The sequence below is a fragment of the Haliotis rufescens genome, unplaced genomic scaffold (genome assembly GCF_023055435.1).
Source record: "Haliotis rufescens isolate VD_foot unplaced genomic scaffold, xgHalRufe1.0.p SCAF_4, whole genome shotgun sequence".
Lineage (NCBI taxonomy): Eukaryota > Metazoa > Mollusca > Gastropoda > Lepetellida > Haliotidae > Haliotis > Haliotis rufescens.
The window spans coordinates 4,320,433-4,339,219 of NW_025964112.1; the positions used below are offsets into that span (position 1 = coordinate 4,320,433).

General features: G+C 40.1%; 1 protein-coding gene across 1 annotated transcript; it reads right to left on the bottom strand.

Moving 5' to 3' along the window:
• Positions 1-2,415: 2,415 nt before the first annotated feature.
• On the bottom strand, positions 2,416-17,419 carry LOC124142993 (cytochrome P450 3A29-like). Its single transcript, XM_048381968.1, has 14 exons — positions 17,306-17,419; positions 14,682-14,769; positions 12,821-12,873; positions 12,476-12,572; positions 11,850-11,966; positions 10,896-10,984; positions 10,291-10,442; positions 9,100-9,236; positions 8,696-8,804; positions 7,512-7,669; positions 6,584-6,672; positions 6,007-6,144; positions 5,319-5,469; positions 2,416-3,820 (listed from the first exon to the last, which is right to left on the bottom strand). The coding sequence occupies exons 1-14, from the start codon at positions 17,377-17,379 to the stop codon at positions 3,740-3,742; spliced, it is 1,533 nt and encodes a 510-aa protein (XP_048237925.1). The 5' UTR covers positions 17,380-17,419; the 3' UTR covers positions 2,416-3,739.
• Between the last annotated feature and the right edge of the window lie 1,368 nt (positions 17,420-18,787).

Below are 18,787 nucleotides of genomic sequence, written 5' to 3' on the forward strand. Positions count from 1 at the left end.
CACTCACACACTCACCTAATGGCACACACATCAATCTCTAATGACACAGACACTCACACACTCACCTAATGGCACACACATCAATCTCTAATGACACAGACACTCACACACTCACCTAATGGCACACACATCAATCTCTAATGACACAGACACGCACAAGGCCTCCTCATGGCACACACATCAATCTCTAATGACACAGACACTCACACACTCACCTAATGGCACACACATCAATCTCTAATGACACAGACACTCACACACTCACCTAATGGCACACACATCAATCTCTAATGACACAGACACGCACAAAACCTCCTCATGGCACACACATCAATCTCTAATGACACAGACACTCACACACTCACCTAATGGCACACACATCAATCTCTAATGACACAGACACGCACAAAACCTCCTCATGGCACACAAATCAATCTCTAATGACACAGACACTCACACACTCACCTAATGGCACACACATCAATCTCTAATGACACAGACACGCACAAAACCTCCTCATGGCACACACATCAATCTCTAATGACACAGACACGCACAAAACCTCCTCATGGCACATACATCACTCTCTTTTTCATAAAGTTAAAATGGCACTCCACAAACAGAGACAGGCTTGTCCACTAATACGATGTATAAATATGCACTGCTTGCCCACAGAGACCGCTCACACACTACACGCTACACAAGTCTGAACAAACAACGGCTGCATGAACAATCGCCGCCGTGACAACTAAAGAACTTTCCGCAGTCAAGGTGACCTTGCTGTCTCATTTCGACACTCAATATGACACAAGTTTTGTGTGCTGTTAACCTATCACCACATCAAACAAACAAAAAAACGATCATGATAAATAAGCATGTGGATTGCTGGTGTGTTAGTTAAGCGATCTATACATGGACGATGTTTGAACATATACCAAGGACAGGTTACATACACTCTACCTTTACTTCCTCACAATAAATATGTATGGAACGTCAGAGTATATTTGTTTTTATATTGATATTACATACTTCATATATGTGTATTTTAAAAAATTAAGATCAATTGTAGATTCCTCGAACAAATAGGAACATTAGAGACTTTTTTAATCTCATATATATCTGCGTTTTCGTAATCTGTTTGGGTCAATTTTGAATCGATATTCTCGCGATACGCGACTGTAACCAATGGCATGTGTGAAAGACACAATAGAACCATTGAGCAGACACTCAGAGCTTATTTTGACTCTGATCAGTCCAATTGGGCAGACTTCATTCCATGTTTCATGATGCGCGGGGGCCATGTTCCTCCAGTGGCAACACCTCCTTCTATCTCCTCTTTGGCAGAGAGATGCATCTCCCTACTTATGTTGCCCTTCTTCCCAAGCCCTCTCTAGGCAGAACTGCAGATCATCTTCAGACCCTTCTTGACAACCCCAAGTAGCCAAACCCATCGCTGAGAACAACATGAAAATTTCTCAAGAAATGAAATCAACAAAGAGCACACTGACCTCAAAGCCTAAGATCCCCAATTCTCAGTAGTTGATATGGTCCTGATGCAAAGTCCCCATGTTCTCCCTGTTCAGATTGTTTACTGCAGTTCATGCTCCTGTAAACCACCACCTGTCAGACTGCCACTTTTCTCCATTGCCTGACATTGTACATGTGACAAAATGTTACCTACAATATCTCCTCACTTCTGCTGCTAGACACATAGAAAATCGCAACGTCACACGACGCTTGCCGAGGAGTAATAAACTTTAAAAGACGAGTTTTGATATATTTGACATTAAAGTGAGAGAGTGAGTTGGTTTAACGCCGCTTTCAACAGTATTCCAGTTATATCATGGCATGTCAGCTTAATGTGGGAGGAAAGCCCGAAGTCATGCAGGTCTCCGACGTTTACCACTTCGGTGACACCCACGAGCACGGGTATGGTCCTTACAAACCGAGAAACAAAATCGGGGCGAACCGGGATTCGAACTCACAAACTATAGGTTTCTGGAGTGTCCAAGGGACGCAACTCTGCACAGCGAATTGCGGCGGTTAGGACGACTGGGCCACCCGTGCCCCCATTATACATCAAAAGGCATGATTATGAGATGTTATTTATCATCAAGAACAACCCTTCCAACTTGTTCAAGGTGTAAACAGTAATAACGAGTGTCTTGTATGTGAAAGCTAAGAGAGCTTAGAGAGAGAGACAATAATTTGATTTTTACGTAATGATAACCGATGACGTTACCTTGGTCAGCAGAGCTGCAAAGCAAGTTCATTCATATCTCCTGTGGAAGCTAGTTTTGGATGACAAAACCACTTGTTTGTCTACCATTTGCAATTCGTAAAGGATATTGCATATCAAAGAATCCTCACCATGTGCCACACCAACATTTCAATGTCCAACACAGACTAATTACGCCAAGGTAACTAAGTTTATTCAAGCCAATGCAAATTTAACATAATACAACCTCAAGCTTAGACAAAAATGCAATTCATGTATGTGTGTCTGTCAGTCTATGTCTGCGCGTGTGTGTCTGTGTGCATGTGTATGTCTGTGTTTGTGCCTAACTGTCTGTGTGAATGTGTCATATGAATGTAAATCATAGCAATATATACTTTGTAGTTGTTTTAATAGTGTAAAACTGTCACAGATGAACCACAATCATTGTACATGTATTAAGTATTGTATTACTAATTCAAACAAATAGTGCATGCGTAGATGCTGACATGATTTGCATGAGGTTTTAGATACAACATTTAGCAGTTTAACAGTGAACATCATTTGATGTGTTGGGCGCAAATATACAAGTCGCCCTTATCCTCAGCGTCACAACCACCACTACAAATCGTACAAGACGTGCATAATGTGTGGCCTGCAGAAAATAATGGAAATTCCCAATTATTTGTGGATATATTTCATCAACATAAATTAGAATACTACTACAAAATGACTTCCCCAATAATGTTTACATGCATTAACTCAACTTGTTTTGGGGTTTTGTTCAAATCTGAAGGAAAAGTATTGTTTCCATTACTCATTACTTTCCCATTTACGCAGCCACGTCGTCAGTAAGTGAGTTAGTTGGGTTTAAAACCACGTTGGATAGTGTTTCGGTTATATCGGGGCGTATCAGATTAATGTGCGAAGGACGCCCAAGAGTGTTGGGATGTGGGACCACTTTGGTGAAACCCACGAGCATGTGTATGATGCTGAAAAATCACGAAACATAATAACGGTAAATTGGGGCTTTCGAACCAAACAATGTCGGTTTCATGCACCTTAGATGACTGGACATGCCAACATCCCTACTGTCTTCCGACAGAAAGATATCATAGTTTGGTTTGAGTTCAAGGCCCTTCTGGTATAGCAACTTGAAGCACAGGAAACTTGTAGGAAAGATTGAAAGGACGCGAACCTTGTTTTACCCACAGGAAATGTCAAATCTTAAACCCTGAAACATGGTATTGAGCTGTTAAGGTCATTGTCTAGTATAAACCAACATTTTTTACGAATTGAAGAAATCAAAAACGCTTATTTCTATTTCTTATCAACACAGCTGATGGCTTTCAGAATGATTGGTAAGGGTTTTCCTCATATCCAAAAGGGTGCGAATCCCGTGAGTTAGTAATGGCTCTCATCATACTGTACATTATGATGGTGGCAAAGTACACTTCACTACTATGTTATGTCATAGCCTGATCGAACAACCATATCTGTGTTCTGTTGGTTTTGTCGCCATCTTCACCATCTTGGCGACACTTTCAGTATTATGTCTTTTGATGGCTGCAGAAGCTGACTGTTCCTTTTAAACGTCAGTACATCCTGTGAACACGGCAACAAATCAATGCAAGTTGGATTTCCCTACAGCCAAGCTCGAGCTCGAGCTCCAAGCTCGACTCACTACATGCATCATACTGTATTCCATTTACATCTGACATCAATGATGAAGAATTGACCATTGTGGGAATGCATTATAGTCCGTCAGCCATCATTGTGGCATCCGGTTTTTCATATTTGGTTTCATTAAACATACTATCACGCGACGAAAATCGGTTATTATCGAATAATAATCATTGACCGAACTAGAAATACCAGTGGTCTTGTGGTAGAGCGTCCGCCCGGAGAGCGGAAGGTCCGGGGTTCGATCCCCGACCGCGTCATACCAAAAGACGTTAAAAGATGGTACTTGTTGTTACCCTGTCTGGCGCTCGGCATTAAGGGGCTAAAACAAGGACTGGTCGGCTCGGAGTCAGTATACTGTGTCTGAGTGGGGTATTCATGTTAAACTGCAGCATGGTATCTCAGTGAGCTAGCACTATAAATCGGCATCAGTCCGGACTAGTCCAAGCAGCCACACACACACACACACACACACAAACACACATACGTACATGCAATAATATATAAGTGCAATAATCTTGGACGCGACGTTAAACCCCATTTCACCTCACCTCATGTCCGAATAAAACTATTTCTTCATGGTTCTCCTGAACTTTTAGTAGGGGGTAAGCACAGACAATTAAATGGCCCCCACCAATGACATAATGTGTGCCAAATGCTTGCTGCAAGTGTGAGACTTCTTCACATTATGGTAATGATTTCGTCGCTGTTATTTAGAAGTCAGGGAACAGCATAATGTGTTCTACCCCGAACATTGATTCTCAGATATAGCAAAAACATACACCGAAAAGCGGTATATAACGACTTGGGAATTCATTCCATACAATTACACATGCTGGTGAACATGTTCAAACACTTAGTCTTTGGCAAACAGACACTGTACACAACTACTAACGATCAGCGTCACCAGAAGTTTGCCAATGTCGCGATCTTTACAGGTTAACATTTTGTAACACCTCCGACAACGTTTTCCAGTATGTTCTGAAACACTTTCATGGAAAATCAAATGTGGGAGTCTTTCTTGCAAGTGTGTGAGTGTGAGAGAGTTGGGTTTAACGCCGCTTTTAACACTATTCTAGTTATATGACGGCGTGTCAGCTTAATGTTGGAGGAACGCCCGAAGTGATACAGGTCTCAGACGTTTACAACTTCGGTGAAACCCACGAGCACGGGTATGGTGCTGACAAACCTAGAAACATAATCGGGGCGAACCGGGATTCGAACCTACAATCATAGGTTTCTTTCGTGCCCAAGGGACGCAACTCTGCACAGCAAATCGAGCTTCATTCATATCTCCTGTGGAAGCTAGTTTTGGATGAGAAAACCACTTGTTTGACTACCATTTGCAATCTCCCAGCGCAACTTCTGGCAAGAATGGTATTGGTTTCATCATATTAAATATTATATAACGTATTCCTACCGGTGTGTCTGGCGCACGCTCAAACGTGACAATCCTCATAACATGAACCAAGGCAATCTTAGCCTCAACCAGAGCAAGACGCATCCCAATACAGGCTCGAGGACCGTACCCGAAGGCAAGGAAGGACAGCGGATTGGACTTTTCATCGTGTCTACAAAGAAATAAGTAAATGTTATCTCAGAATCAATCATACTTCATATTTCAATAGCATATTTACATGAAAGTAAAAACGTTGTCGTAAAGCTAATCATGCATATTATATCATTTTGACAGGTAATGATAAGCCTAATTACACTTATACAATGCCCTAGTCTCCGGCCAAGCACTGAGGACAACGTCTAGACATATCCTTCGAATGGGTCCCGGATTCAGTCTTCTTCTAGGACTTTCCACGACGATGTGATGAGGAATTAAAGTAATATACGTTTGCGGGGTAGAAAGAAAGAAAAGGATTTTTATGTATAATAATGTTTACAAGCATGCTCCAAGGATAACCTTGCTTCACTGGGGCGGCGGGGTAGCCTAGTGCTTAAAGCGTTCGCTCGTCACTCCAAAGGCCCGTGTTCGATTCCCCACATGGGTACAATGTGTGAAGCCGATTCCTGGTGTCCCCCGGCCGTGATATTGTTTTTATATTCCTAACAGCGGCGTACAACCATACTCACACACTCACTCACTAACTCATTACCTCTCTGGCTTGAAGGAATCTGGATCCTTGTAGAGCTGAGCGTCTCTCTGCATCGCCATCACAGGAGTAAAGACGGTTTGACCCACCGAGATTGTTATGTCCCGGATCTTGATAGTCTCAGAAACGTTCCGATTTAGCCTAATACACGAGGATCAAGTATGAACATAAATGACAAGTGATGTTATCCCATACAATATCTTTCCCAGGTGGTAAGGAAGCAGCAAATATATACTGACGGACGTTGAAACAACTCAAAAAAACTTCATGTTTACTAGTTATTGCTCTTAAAAGCTTTTATCTGACACACCCAACGTACTTTTCACGAATATTTTACCTAAACCTGTTATACAATTTAACTTGTCTCCTATTGGTTTCACTTCAGCCTTGCCTGTGATATCATTGGTGTCATTTTAATGGCTGGCCAAGGCACAGAACTATTGGCATTAGATTTGTATATAGCACTGGGTTTATTATATCATTTAGTCACACGACGATACCACTATTTGATTTACTGGAAGGACTATTGTGTTCATCAGTCAGGTCACACATTGTAACCAGCCATCTCTTGTACACGCACATGACAGCCGCTGGGTAGAGTCGGAGCGTCTCGGTGATGACGTTGTCCAGATACTTCAGCTTCCCAATGTTGTCGTAGTCAGGATCCTCCTGGAGACAAAACAACCAGACTGTAAGCGCCTTGATATCATATCACCTGGGTTGCTTCTTACAGAGGGGGAGAGGGGTACAGAAGGATGAATTAACTCTTGCTATCTCTGATGTAGTGAGTGAGTTGGATTTAACGCCGCTTTTAACAGTATTCTAGTTATATCACGGCGTGTCAGCTTATTGTGGGAGGAAAGCCCGAAGTGATGCAGGTCTCGGACGTTTACCACTTCGGTGAAACCCTCGAGCACGGGTATGGTGCTGACAAACTTAGAAACATAATCGGGGCGAACCGGGATTCGAACCTACAATCATAGGTTTCTTTCGTGCCCAAGGGACGCAACTCTGCACAGCGAATCGCGGCGCCCCTATCTCTGATGTAGTTCTTCCGTGGTGTTATCATAATATCAACAATAATAGTAACAATTATGGTCCTTATATAACGCATTTTCCACACTAAGTGTGTTCTGTGTGCAATGCGGTGAACATATGCAGTCCCATTATTGGTATCTCCCTGATGAGGCTGGAATAGTTACTTACTTACTCCTGGCAATACAATAACAGTTTTGAAACAAGAGCATTCACATCGTTTAACCATCTGTTACAGCGATCTACCCATGTTAGTGTGTTGTTTAACGCCGCAGTCATCAATATTTCAGTTATATGACGGTGGTCTGTAATAATCGAGTCTGGACCAGGTTCCAGTGATTGCCACTTGAGTATCAATCAACACAACTGGGATAAGTTAGACGTCTCTCACGACAAGCATGGGTTGCTGAAGACCAGTTCCCACCCTGATATTGACGGGGTGTACGGTAGGACAACATGTATGTTATACTGACATCCCCCAACTTTTCTTTAATTTCGTTGTATGCCTTTTTCTGTATATCCGGGTGAGTGGCCAGACAGTATGACACAAATTGCAGTGTTGAAGCCGTTGTTTCGTATCCAGCAATAAAGAACAGTATCCCCTGGGCAACAATTTCATCTGCGGATAGACCTGTAAGGGAAACAAATTGTATTTTCTTCCTTGTCGTGTTGCAGTAACTGTTTCTTAATTCAGATCTATAAAACACTCAAAACCTGGACCCAACCCATGCCAAAATATTCGCGATAAATTTTGTCCTGATAGAATGAAGACATAAACAAAATGTGTTTCAGTGAAGAGCTATGTTACCTGTAGACATTGCTGTGCTAAACGTAACGATGTGCGTGTGGTTTCGAATTCTATTTTTTTTAATTATATCAACAATATAACTGCTATTAATCAATATAAGATTTTGGTAAATTTCTGCCTAGGCAACACATTTCGTTCATCACAACTAACATAGTAAATGATGTACTCGACCTTATTGGTGCGAGATGGGTGTTGCATTAATCTAATAACTCAAATTTGTCTGATATATTCAACAGGTTAATTGGTCGATTTCAGGGACGACTAGTATTCGTTTGCTTTAATACCATCATTTGTAACACAACCTTCACGACAATACTCTCATATATGAGATAATACAAGCGTTATAACGTTCAACAGACAAGAACTGTCACAAAACAGGCAGGGCATCAGGATATGTGAGAAGCGCCAAATGCCAAGCTGAGTATTTGATGTCACTGAATCTGTCATTGCACTCTCGTAGACGTAGTTTGTAGGGTGTTCTGTCTTAAATGTATTGCCACACTTGCTTTTTATACTATGGAAACACAGAATTTCAAAATGCTTTGAGAATTTGAGTATTCAAAATCTCCCACACGCCTAAAAGAACTGTTTTCAAATGATCATTGTTTTTTTCTGATATATTCATCAGGTACACCATAGTCTAATGTAAATTATATATAACTGACAGACCAACGAGACAAAATAGATTCATTAATGTCATAGTAGAATAAGGGTTAACTTAGTCATGGGTTCAAAACATGTCTGTGACTGATATGATTCATGGAGCATAGTGTTTTACGTTTAAATCAACACCTCAACTTCTTTTCAAAGTGACTATCCCTACTTTGCTTCATATATGGTTGTACTCACGCTTGACCGAATGATTGTCAGTAGTTCCTCCATTGGCCACGCCACCTTTCTCTTCTTGTTGATCCTGCCCTTCAGCGTCTATCATGTGTTGCAAGAAGTCATTCCTCTGCTACGAATATAGAATTGGTTGTTGTTACAGTAACATTTCAAATCTTTGAACCAACAAATATTAAAGGAAACAGCCACTTTTGTTACCTTTTAGCATTACTAATGCATGCATGATATATGAACGTTAAAATAAAATAAAACCTACTTGTTATTGATATTGACAAGTATGTTCCTGCCTATTAAATTTGACTTGGGTTGTCAACAAATATCATCCTCAACATCTCCCAGACAGGTTAGGCGTTGTAATGGTGATATTTAAATCCCTAAGCCTAAAAGCAACAACTCCAATATCCAACCTCTCGCTGTTCCTTTGAGTCATGCTGTCTCTGTTTTATCATTTCCCTAATGCTTCTGTGGAAGAACTTAATGACTGTCTGTGGAAAGAATCCCATACCAAGCTTTTGCAGGAAGGGGGCAAGAACTGGAATCATAACTGAAAATACAACAGAGAGACCACAAATGGTCACAGTACATGTATTGGCAACTAATAATAATTATTATGTCAAAGGGATCATGGCTTTCAAGATGTTCCATTTTAAACATGGGAAAAGAAAATAGCTTTGTTTATAATTTATTAAATACAAAAAAGTGGCACATTTATTTACAACACAGGATTGTGTTTATAGAGCATATAATTGTATTCTCATCATGATAACGAGGAGCTGTCAGACAACTAAGTATTACAAGCAAATTCAAGACAAAGTCATGATCGTGGATGATTATCGTCGGTTTTAAGTCGCCATTACAGTAACGAACTTCATCGCTGTTGATCAACCAGAAACAACCTTCGACAAGCCCAATTGAAAGCGTGAGATTCAAATGGGTTAGTCAGTCCTATCATATTATTCAGTAGGTATTTCAACCTTATCAGCATCGTCAAGTTTCCTTAAATACAGCTGTTATTTACAAATGTGTTACATTTTCAAATTGTAAAATCTCCTCACATCTGCTCAATTATTCTACGACTACAGGGAATACACATAGATCAATAGATCAATATTCGTCCAGATGAATTTCGTTCACATGACTTAGTGACGATTCCAGGATTTCCATAGGCCTGATTGGTTGATTCCCTCTGTTCGTCCATTATTCTCCAGGAGATCAGACAGAAGGCGATCCTTAATGTACTTGACTTTACATCTTTCTCGACCCAGAACATATATATTCAAACGACACGTGTATGTAACTGATGATACGTTAAGTTGTGTATGTGCATGCATCACGTACACAATTCTGTTACAGTGAGTAGACCTACATTATATGGTATCCATTCTTGATTACGTTTCTAAACAGTTCGCATATCAGGCGATCAAATTTCATGCAAGCGATATGCCACCCGTGTTTCCCCACAGTGTGTTATCATGTTACCTGGTTGTACGTGCCCACAGGAAACAGAATGAACACTTGAACACCAACAAGTCTTATCCCCACACCCACCCCTGCTTTGAAGCCTACAATAGCAAAGTATCTGTTATGAATCAACTTACCTCCGAGTAATGCAAAAAAGGATCTCAGTTTCGTGGGGCTAAACATCTGTTTAGCATTAACAACAAAGGGGTGGTTGAAATCATTCTGGGAATCCACTTTTATACCGAAGGCAGTTCGTGAAATCACGTCCATGGTGTAAGCTCCAAAGTATCTGAAAGAGATATATTTGATGAAAACTTATGTGGGCAGTACATAATTCCAATCCAGCTTCTGCTGACAACTCAATGTATGCAGTTGAACCTAATAACTGTGAACCCCTTTAATCCAGAAACAACACCTTCTTGGAGAGAGCATGCGGGAACTATAGCGTCCAGATTAATTGGGTTTCACTTTATACAGGTATGGCATTCCAAAATACATTGTGGTAATGATGGGCTTGGACTGACTGTGGTATTAGTTTGTTTGTTTATGTAAAATAAAATATCAGCGCCAAATAATCATTTGTCTCGATCATCTACTGAAACAGATTCTTTTGGGCGTTAAAGGTAAAATTATCATGAAAACTATATGTATTGTCACTAAAACACCATAAAGTGTTGTAATGGAATACTCAAACTGGTGATCATAAAAGGTTATCCAACCGTTTCCAACGTAACGCACTTACTGTTTCATTGGCACCCCTTCATCTTTTCTTATGGCTTTTGAGAAATTATTTGCAAGCGCCCGAGCACAGTCGTTGATAGGGATGCACATCTAGGAAGAGAGTATTGTATATGCACGATATGCTAGCGTACTGACTTACTGGTTCTGGGCTTGAATTATTGTTTTGTTTGTTCCGGGCAATGCTGAACAATACTTTATTCGGGTTTAACAAAAACATATGCAGTTCGCTTTGTAACCTGAATGTTCTGACAAACTGTGCTGCGAAAAAGCGATAATTTGTCTCCCTCCTTTCAGGGGATAATAACTGGATGTATTGAAGCAGAGACCGAACAAAAATCCTTCACTTTAGGGTTAGTTGTCAAACTGATATGTTTTGTCAGGAACTCATAAAAACATCATAAAAGGGACAAACCCCTATATATAACCATCTATTGGACGATTCCGACCATATAATAAGTATGTGCACATGAATCACTATCAACTAGTGATGATACCAGGTGTTCGCAAAAAGATTGGCATATCCTGCCCCACTGGTGGCACCGTCACAAAAACACTTGCCAAGGCAAGTAGAGTGCTTACTTGAACACACATAGAAACATATTGATCATAATACAGACATTGTATCGGCCATCATTTTGGTCACTGATGCGTCAAATTTGGAACTTTCCTCCACATGTCTGCCATAATAAGACGTTTTGAAAGTTTGATTAGGGCCTCTATACAGAGAGAAGACTTCATAACTTATAATGTAGCAATGTCTAAAATGATTCTCACATTTCCCATATCAATTGTTACCAATGTCCTATGAATATGTTTTCCTGTCACAATTGATTACCTCTACTTTCTTGTGGCAACCATTGGTTGCCATTGGTACCTATGATAAGTGTGGTATCCATGGTACTAACGCCGATTATGCGCATACATTTATAGAAGGAAGGCTTTGAAAGTCACTCACCCGTCTCAGTTTGCCACCACTGAAAGTCGGGCTCAGGATGCTTCTCACCCTCTTCCAGGAGGCATCTTCCAAGAATGCCAACGCCAAACTGAACGGGTAGGGTATAACCATGGGGAACTGGAAGTTAGTGAAAACAATTATATATTCTGCCTCGCAACACACAGAACACCGTGAACACGTCAATCAACAAAAACGTCCTCACGACAAGCTGTTTCAAATTGCAATTTGTATGTGAAAATTCCTAGTAATGGACAATACATGCGTTGTCAGTTTATTCAATGTCTGTGGTTGAACTTGAAATATGTCGTATACGTGGATTCTTTTTTATAAGATATTACATTTATTTTCAGACTCTTTAATCACTAGTGATAATATTTTGCCAAGAAAAGAGAGTTGGTATTGTATGTTTCTAGTTAAGCGGTGTGCGAGACGTCTGGGGTGCCTGGATATGGCACCACACATTTGTGAGCAATTTACGATCAAAGTCTACATTGAAAGAAAATACCATGAAATCAATCACAACCTATCCGTCATTTTTTTAGCTGTTACCTTAACAGTAATTATGATACATTCACATACCGGAAATTGTTGCACGAATAATGTAAATAATTCACAGATTTACTTACTGCTCGGTTTCGAAAATTGTTGAAACTTTTGACGAGGACCTCCTTCAAGATGTCCAGATCGGATATAACAAAGCATGGACGTCTCCCCGTGAAGATCCTTTAGCACAGAACACACACATTGATACAACATCTCATATGAACTGAGATGATGATATAATTAGAACATAGCAATTATATTTTGGCTTCATTGTAATAATATCAAGACCATAACATATGCAATATCTGCTTATCACGTCGGTACATAAACTATATCAAGGAACACGTGGCGACTTCCGACTCATGTCTCTGTGACGGTATTTGTCCATCACACCTACTATTTAGAAGGTATCTTAAGCATGAACGTACCCAAATGTACGTCCGTAGCGTTGTCCCAGGGTGGGTAAATCATAGAAGATACCCTGTAAGAAAAAGGGAAAAGGATTGCATACCTGCCTCTCGGCTATCTGACAATATTTTCAGACATACATGAAACTTTAAGACTTAGTGCCCTCATCCTTGACACACAGGCCCGTGGACCTTACCTTGCTGCGATAATTATTTTTTTAGGCATATTGTACCCTGTTGCGCCGCAACCTTTCATCCCATAGTTGTCAACTTAATATGTACTGCAGCGCCAAATGCGTGACATGTTCTGTTCTTTTTATAGTCAGTGGTCAAGTGGTTCGGCAGCTATATTGGATTCAAGATTTTCAGAGTGCAATTTACTTTATTTTTGGTACATTGTCTTCAAGACCCAACTCCTCTGAACCTATTGGTGGAAATACTTCCACTCTTTCTTCTAAGAATTGTTTCCATATCTAATAATCAAATTATGGTTACCGATTTCTGTGACATTTTAGGTTTCGGCCATTTTAGATTTTACTTCTGATCGATGTTTTCTTATGAATTTTACTTGTAAAATCTTGAAACTTTGCATCAAGTTTTGACGCCACATGTTTCACATTTTTTTGCTCTTGTTTGCATTTCAAGAGGAGCTTTACAAGTGGCGGCCATATTGGATTCAGGATTTTCAGAGTGCATTTTAGAATCGGTAGGGGGCGCTGCTCAGTGGCGACACGCATCATAACGGACGGACTAAAGAGCAAGGTCAGAGCACGGAATAATAAGCCGAATTACTTACGATGATATTATCAAATGTACGTTCTCTTAGAAGTAGAAGCCGGTATGAAGTTATTGTATGAATTTAGGGAAAGCTGTCTGCTGTGTTTTACTGATACATATGTGAAGCTTAATAACATTGGTGCTACCTCAAAACAATGCCAATGGGTCACATCATTTTAACAGGTCGTCACAGTTAATCTATTGTTTGCACTTCTACAGGGGCCGCTCAACGTTGTGTCGTCTCGCCCATTTTATTTCTGTACACCATTGACTCTGTGAGCCGTTTTGTTAACTGGTTTTCTGTAAAAATTGCATTTGACGCTGCATTGGCAGGTATTATATAGGATTCAGAACTAGAGTACAGAAAAGTAATATCTAATTGTATATCTTGGTGTAAGGATAATTATGTGTTTTAAAATGTCAAGAATGGTCATACCTTATAGGAAAGATGACTCAAGTTCTATTCCAGTTGTTCATGATAATGAGGTAATAGAAGCTGTGGGCAAGTATAAATATCTGAGCACCACCACTGATTCACAACTCACAAGGGATGCAAATATATATGGGGTAGAACAGAATTATTTCCATGTAAAATACTTCAATGGTATTGGTCAATGACGTTTTGATAAAAGCTACAACTGTGTATAACTGAAAAGATACATACCTCGATCGCTGTCAAGGCAACAGACAGTTGTCGGTTTATGTCTTGCCTCTGTAATCGTGGTAATTCGAGCTACTTACAGCGAAACGCGTAATGTGTCTTAACATTCACTTTAGATGAACGTGATTCACAGAGGTTGATCATAAACAAATAGTTGTTTGGCAATTTGTCGATAAAGAAACGCTTCGCATCTCAATCTAATTTTGTTTTCAAATTGTGGCAAGAAGAAAGCCTAGCTTACCATTGGAGTTATTGCTGAAAGATCGCATAAATCACATGGACACGATTTGGCATGATTATATTGTTGCACTACACGACTTTCTATCATGTTGTCTTTTTGTGAAACCGTTGATAAGCTTGGTCACATTATGGAATGGACTATTTGCATGCCATTGTAGAAGAATGATTATACCAAAAAGTTGTAAATATTATATTTGGACCTACAAATCCAGCGCTGTTCCCAATAAAAGGGTATGGTGCTGGCCCAGGAATGCCCTGCTTGTTGAAGTAATTGAAGTTCCATGTTCCATATCTGTAAGACAAAGACCATGATGAAATGTTCAGGTACGAAGAGTAAGAGACACTTGGAACTTGTACACATCTTCTGGTGGACAAACTGAAGAACTATATTTGAAAACATTTTATCCCAGTCACGGAAGAATTAGTGTATAAAGGCCCATATAATGTCAGAATTGTAACTTTATGGCAACTGTATCAAATAAAGTAACCACCTTGTATTGATATTTATAAACTTAGAACCCCAATTGTTCAAAACGATGCATTGATATTGTCATATAATGACTACCATTATTGTGCTTTTACGCCCATTGGCAGATAATCGAAATTGATTATTCTCTTGTGTTGACGTTATATTTTCCAATGGATTATCCTTGTCAGGAAAATGTAAAGAAAAATGAAGAGGAATATATATGAACATTAATTTAATAAATGCATTATTGTTTTTTTGTACTTCCGACTTTCATTTCAGTTGCTCCCTTTGGAGCAATAACGACAACAAAGCGGACTAAGTCGGAGGTTCTAATCCTATTCCTTCTACCAGTCTTGACACCAACGTTATTAACTCCAGGTCATTTCAATATTGCTATTATTTCTCAAAATCGTCACGATATGGCTGAAATACTGCTGATGTGACGTTAAATATTAACTCACTCACTCACTATTTCTCAAAACGATAAATGATTATTGTACTTAAAAATAAACAAATTTTGAAACAGTTTCTGTCAGTTAACCACAAGATGTCTACAGTTAATCTGCAAAATAACAATGATAAAAATAGATACGTTTCTTCAAGTTTGGGTGATATTCTGAAAGCTTTATATTGTCAAGAGAAGGAACTGTGCACTGTCACGGTGCTTTTAAAATAACAATTACGCCGCTCGAGTGTAAGCTAGAGTAATGCCTCACGAGGAATTATCAAAAGGTATGTAGTACAAGAGAACATGCGTAAACACTCACGTTGAAATATGAATATGAGTGAGTGAGTGAGTTGTGCGTAACGCTGCTTTTAACAGTATTCCAGTTATATCAAGGCATGTGAGCTTGATGTGGGAGGAAAGACCGAAGTGATGCAGATCTCAGGCGTTTACCACTCCGGTGAAACCCACGAGCACGGTTATGGTGCTGACAAACCTAGAAACCTAATCGGAGCAAACCGGGATTCGAACCCACAATCATAGGTTTCTGGCGTGCCCAAGGGACTCAACTCCGACGACAGGGCCACCCGTGCCCCCAAATGAATATGAGTGAGTGAGTGAGTGAGTATGGTTTTACGCCGCTTTTAGCAATATTCCAGCAATATCACGGCGGGGGACACCAGAAATGGGCTTCACACATTGTACCCATGTCGGGAATCGAACCCGGGTCTTCGGCGTGACGAGCGAACGCTTTAACCACTAGGCTACCCGACCGCCCCAAATGAATATGAAGACACATGGATTGCATTAAGGCGCATTGAGAAAGATAGAATAAAATAAAGTTATCAGGCTAATATACAGGCAACACTGATAGTAAACTAGTTCTAATAAACAGATGACACGGTCTAAATACATAGAGGGTTTATGAAATCTACACAGGTAAAAGTTGCCACGAGTTCAGTCTAAATAGATCAAAGGACATCGGATCAAACCAACTGTTACGTAACCAGCTTCTGTCATGACAGTTGGACAGCGACTCCAGTTGGACGATGTTCGGGAATTTATCCCTGAGGAAATACAGCATAAGCTATGTTCGCCAATCTGGTCCTCGTCACACGCTTTATTTGCCTCTATTGTTAAGAGAAGGAACAACGCTACCTATGTCCTTATTTCCCCTTCTTAGACGTTCGTGTATATATAGACCCCAGTAACAAGAACCACCGTCTAAAGGAAACCTACATACCCATTCTGATCAGTACATTCACTTGAACTCTAACCACCCTTCTAAGACTAAGTCTGGCATCATCTCCATACTTACCAAGAGAGCCACTCCATCCCGTCTAAGTAGATACCCGCGTCAAAGAGCATAAGACTTCAACAAACGAAACAGAGAGCAAATCAGATCCCCCCCCCCCCCCGACTACCAGCAAACACCCACAAGCCATCAAATTCTGTGTGTATGTCAACAAGTGGGAACAACGCTCCCGATGAAATGATCATAGGTGAGAACAACGATCCCAATGTCTCTAGCCTTAAAGGCGAATAACACTCGTAATTAATCGACCTTCATGTGTATGTTTTATAAAGTGGGAACTACGATTTCAGTGTCTCTATCATCGTTGAAATTACGTTCCCGGTGCATCTTGTCAAGTAGGGAAAGGCTTCCAGTGTACATCTCGTGAAAGGGGGTCAACGCTCCCGATATTAACACGCTGCGTCCGTTGCGCAAACTCACTATAACATTTTGCCAAACAGTCACGATTTGACATCAGCTGTCAATATAGATCATGCTGACACTGCTTAATTTCGACAAATGATCACCACAAATTTTCTAGCTTTTACGCAATCATACAACATAAGGTACTTTAGATGTCTTTAATAAGCCGTTTTCACATATTTCAACTGTCTACTTACATATAAATCAGCACAATCGCCGTCAGAGCCAGAATGATATTTAGCGGGACGTCAACGAGCCCCAAGATCTCCATGTTGAAGTGACGAGTTACTGTTAAAAACTCACCAAACACATAGCTCTCATGACCTAAATATCGAGTTATTTTTGTACTGCGTTGCCCACTCAGATTGTAAATGTTTCAAGGTTACATGAAACTAGGTTGTGCTTGCTTGTGTTGTGGTTGAATTTTGTGTATATGTAATTGCTTATGTTTGTTTGTGTTTGAGTCTGTATTTATGTATCTGTATATATGTGTTTGTTGTCTGTGTTTGTGCATCTGAGTGCCTGTGTTAGTGTGTCTGTGTTTGTGTGTCTGTGTTTGTGTGTCTGTGCATGTGTGCTTGTTGGTGCTTATCATGTGTTTCTCTGTGTGTGTATCTGTGTAGGCGTTTTTTTGTGTCTGTGTATGTGTGTTTGTGTCTGTATATATGTGTTTGTGTGTCTGTGCATGTGTGCTTGTTGGCGCTTATCATGTGTCTCTCTGTGTGTGTATCTGTGTAGGCGTTTTGTTGTGTTTGTGTATGTGTATGTGTGTTTGTGTCTGCATATGCGTGTTTGCGTATCTTTGTATGTATGTTTCTGTGTGGCTGTGTTCATATGCATGTTTATTTAGCCTATATGTGTGTGTGTCTGTGCGCTTGCGAACGTTTGTTGCAATGTGTGTGCGTTTATGTGTCTGTGTATGTGCTTGTGTCTTTGTCTGTGGTTGTTTGTGTGTATGACTGGGTCTTATAGCCTCTGAGTGTCTGTGTGTCTCTTTTAGTTTACGTTTGTGCCTAAGAGTACGTGCGTACATGCCTATGTTTCCTTTAATGTATCTCTACAGTTGTACCTAGTGAGTTATTTATCAAGCAAAGTAAAGCCTTCAAGACGTTTTGTGTCGGACATTTGCAATATCACAGCAGGGGGCAACAGAAATTGGATTCATGCGTTGTACCCATGTGGCTGATCTATTGGGTTTTCATCAGTTAGAATTCATCGAGAGCGTACATTCATATGCGTAGGAGAATGTTGACGTTAAGACGAATTTCTCAAATGCAGTGTCTGTGGTCAATAAGGTAGGCTTCTGGTATGTGTATATGCACAAGTTAAATTTATAAAATAGTGGCACAGATTATTAAAGATGCCATGTTACAGGTATCTAAGCAGCGGGTGCTACCTGTAGAGCTGTACATGCTAACCATTTTCGAGAACACCTGGCGTAATCACTGATTTTCAGTGATCCATTCATATAACTTCTATCCTCATTTTGCCTTTTACGCCAAATAAAATCTGTTTTCGTTAATAACCGAGACTGATTGCTCTCTGGCGTTGATGTTTTATATGTCAATGTAGTTGGTCAAACGAACTAATACCTCAACCATTTCCAAGTCCACTGTATATAGTGAAACCTCGTTAAGCTGGACACTAAACTGCACAGTGAAATAATCGGCATCAATATA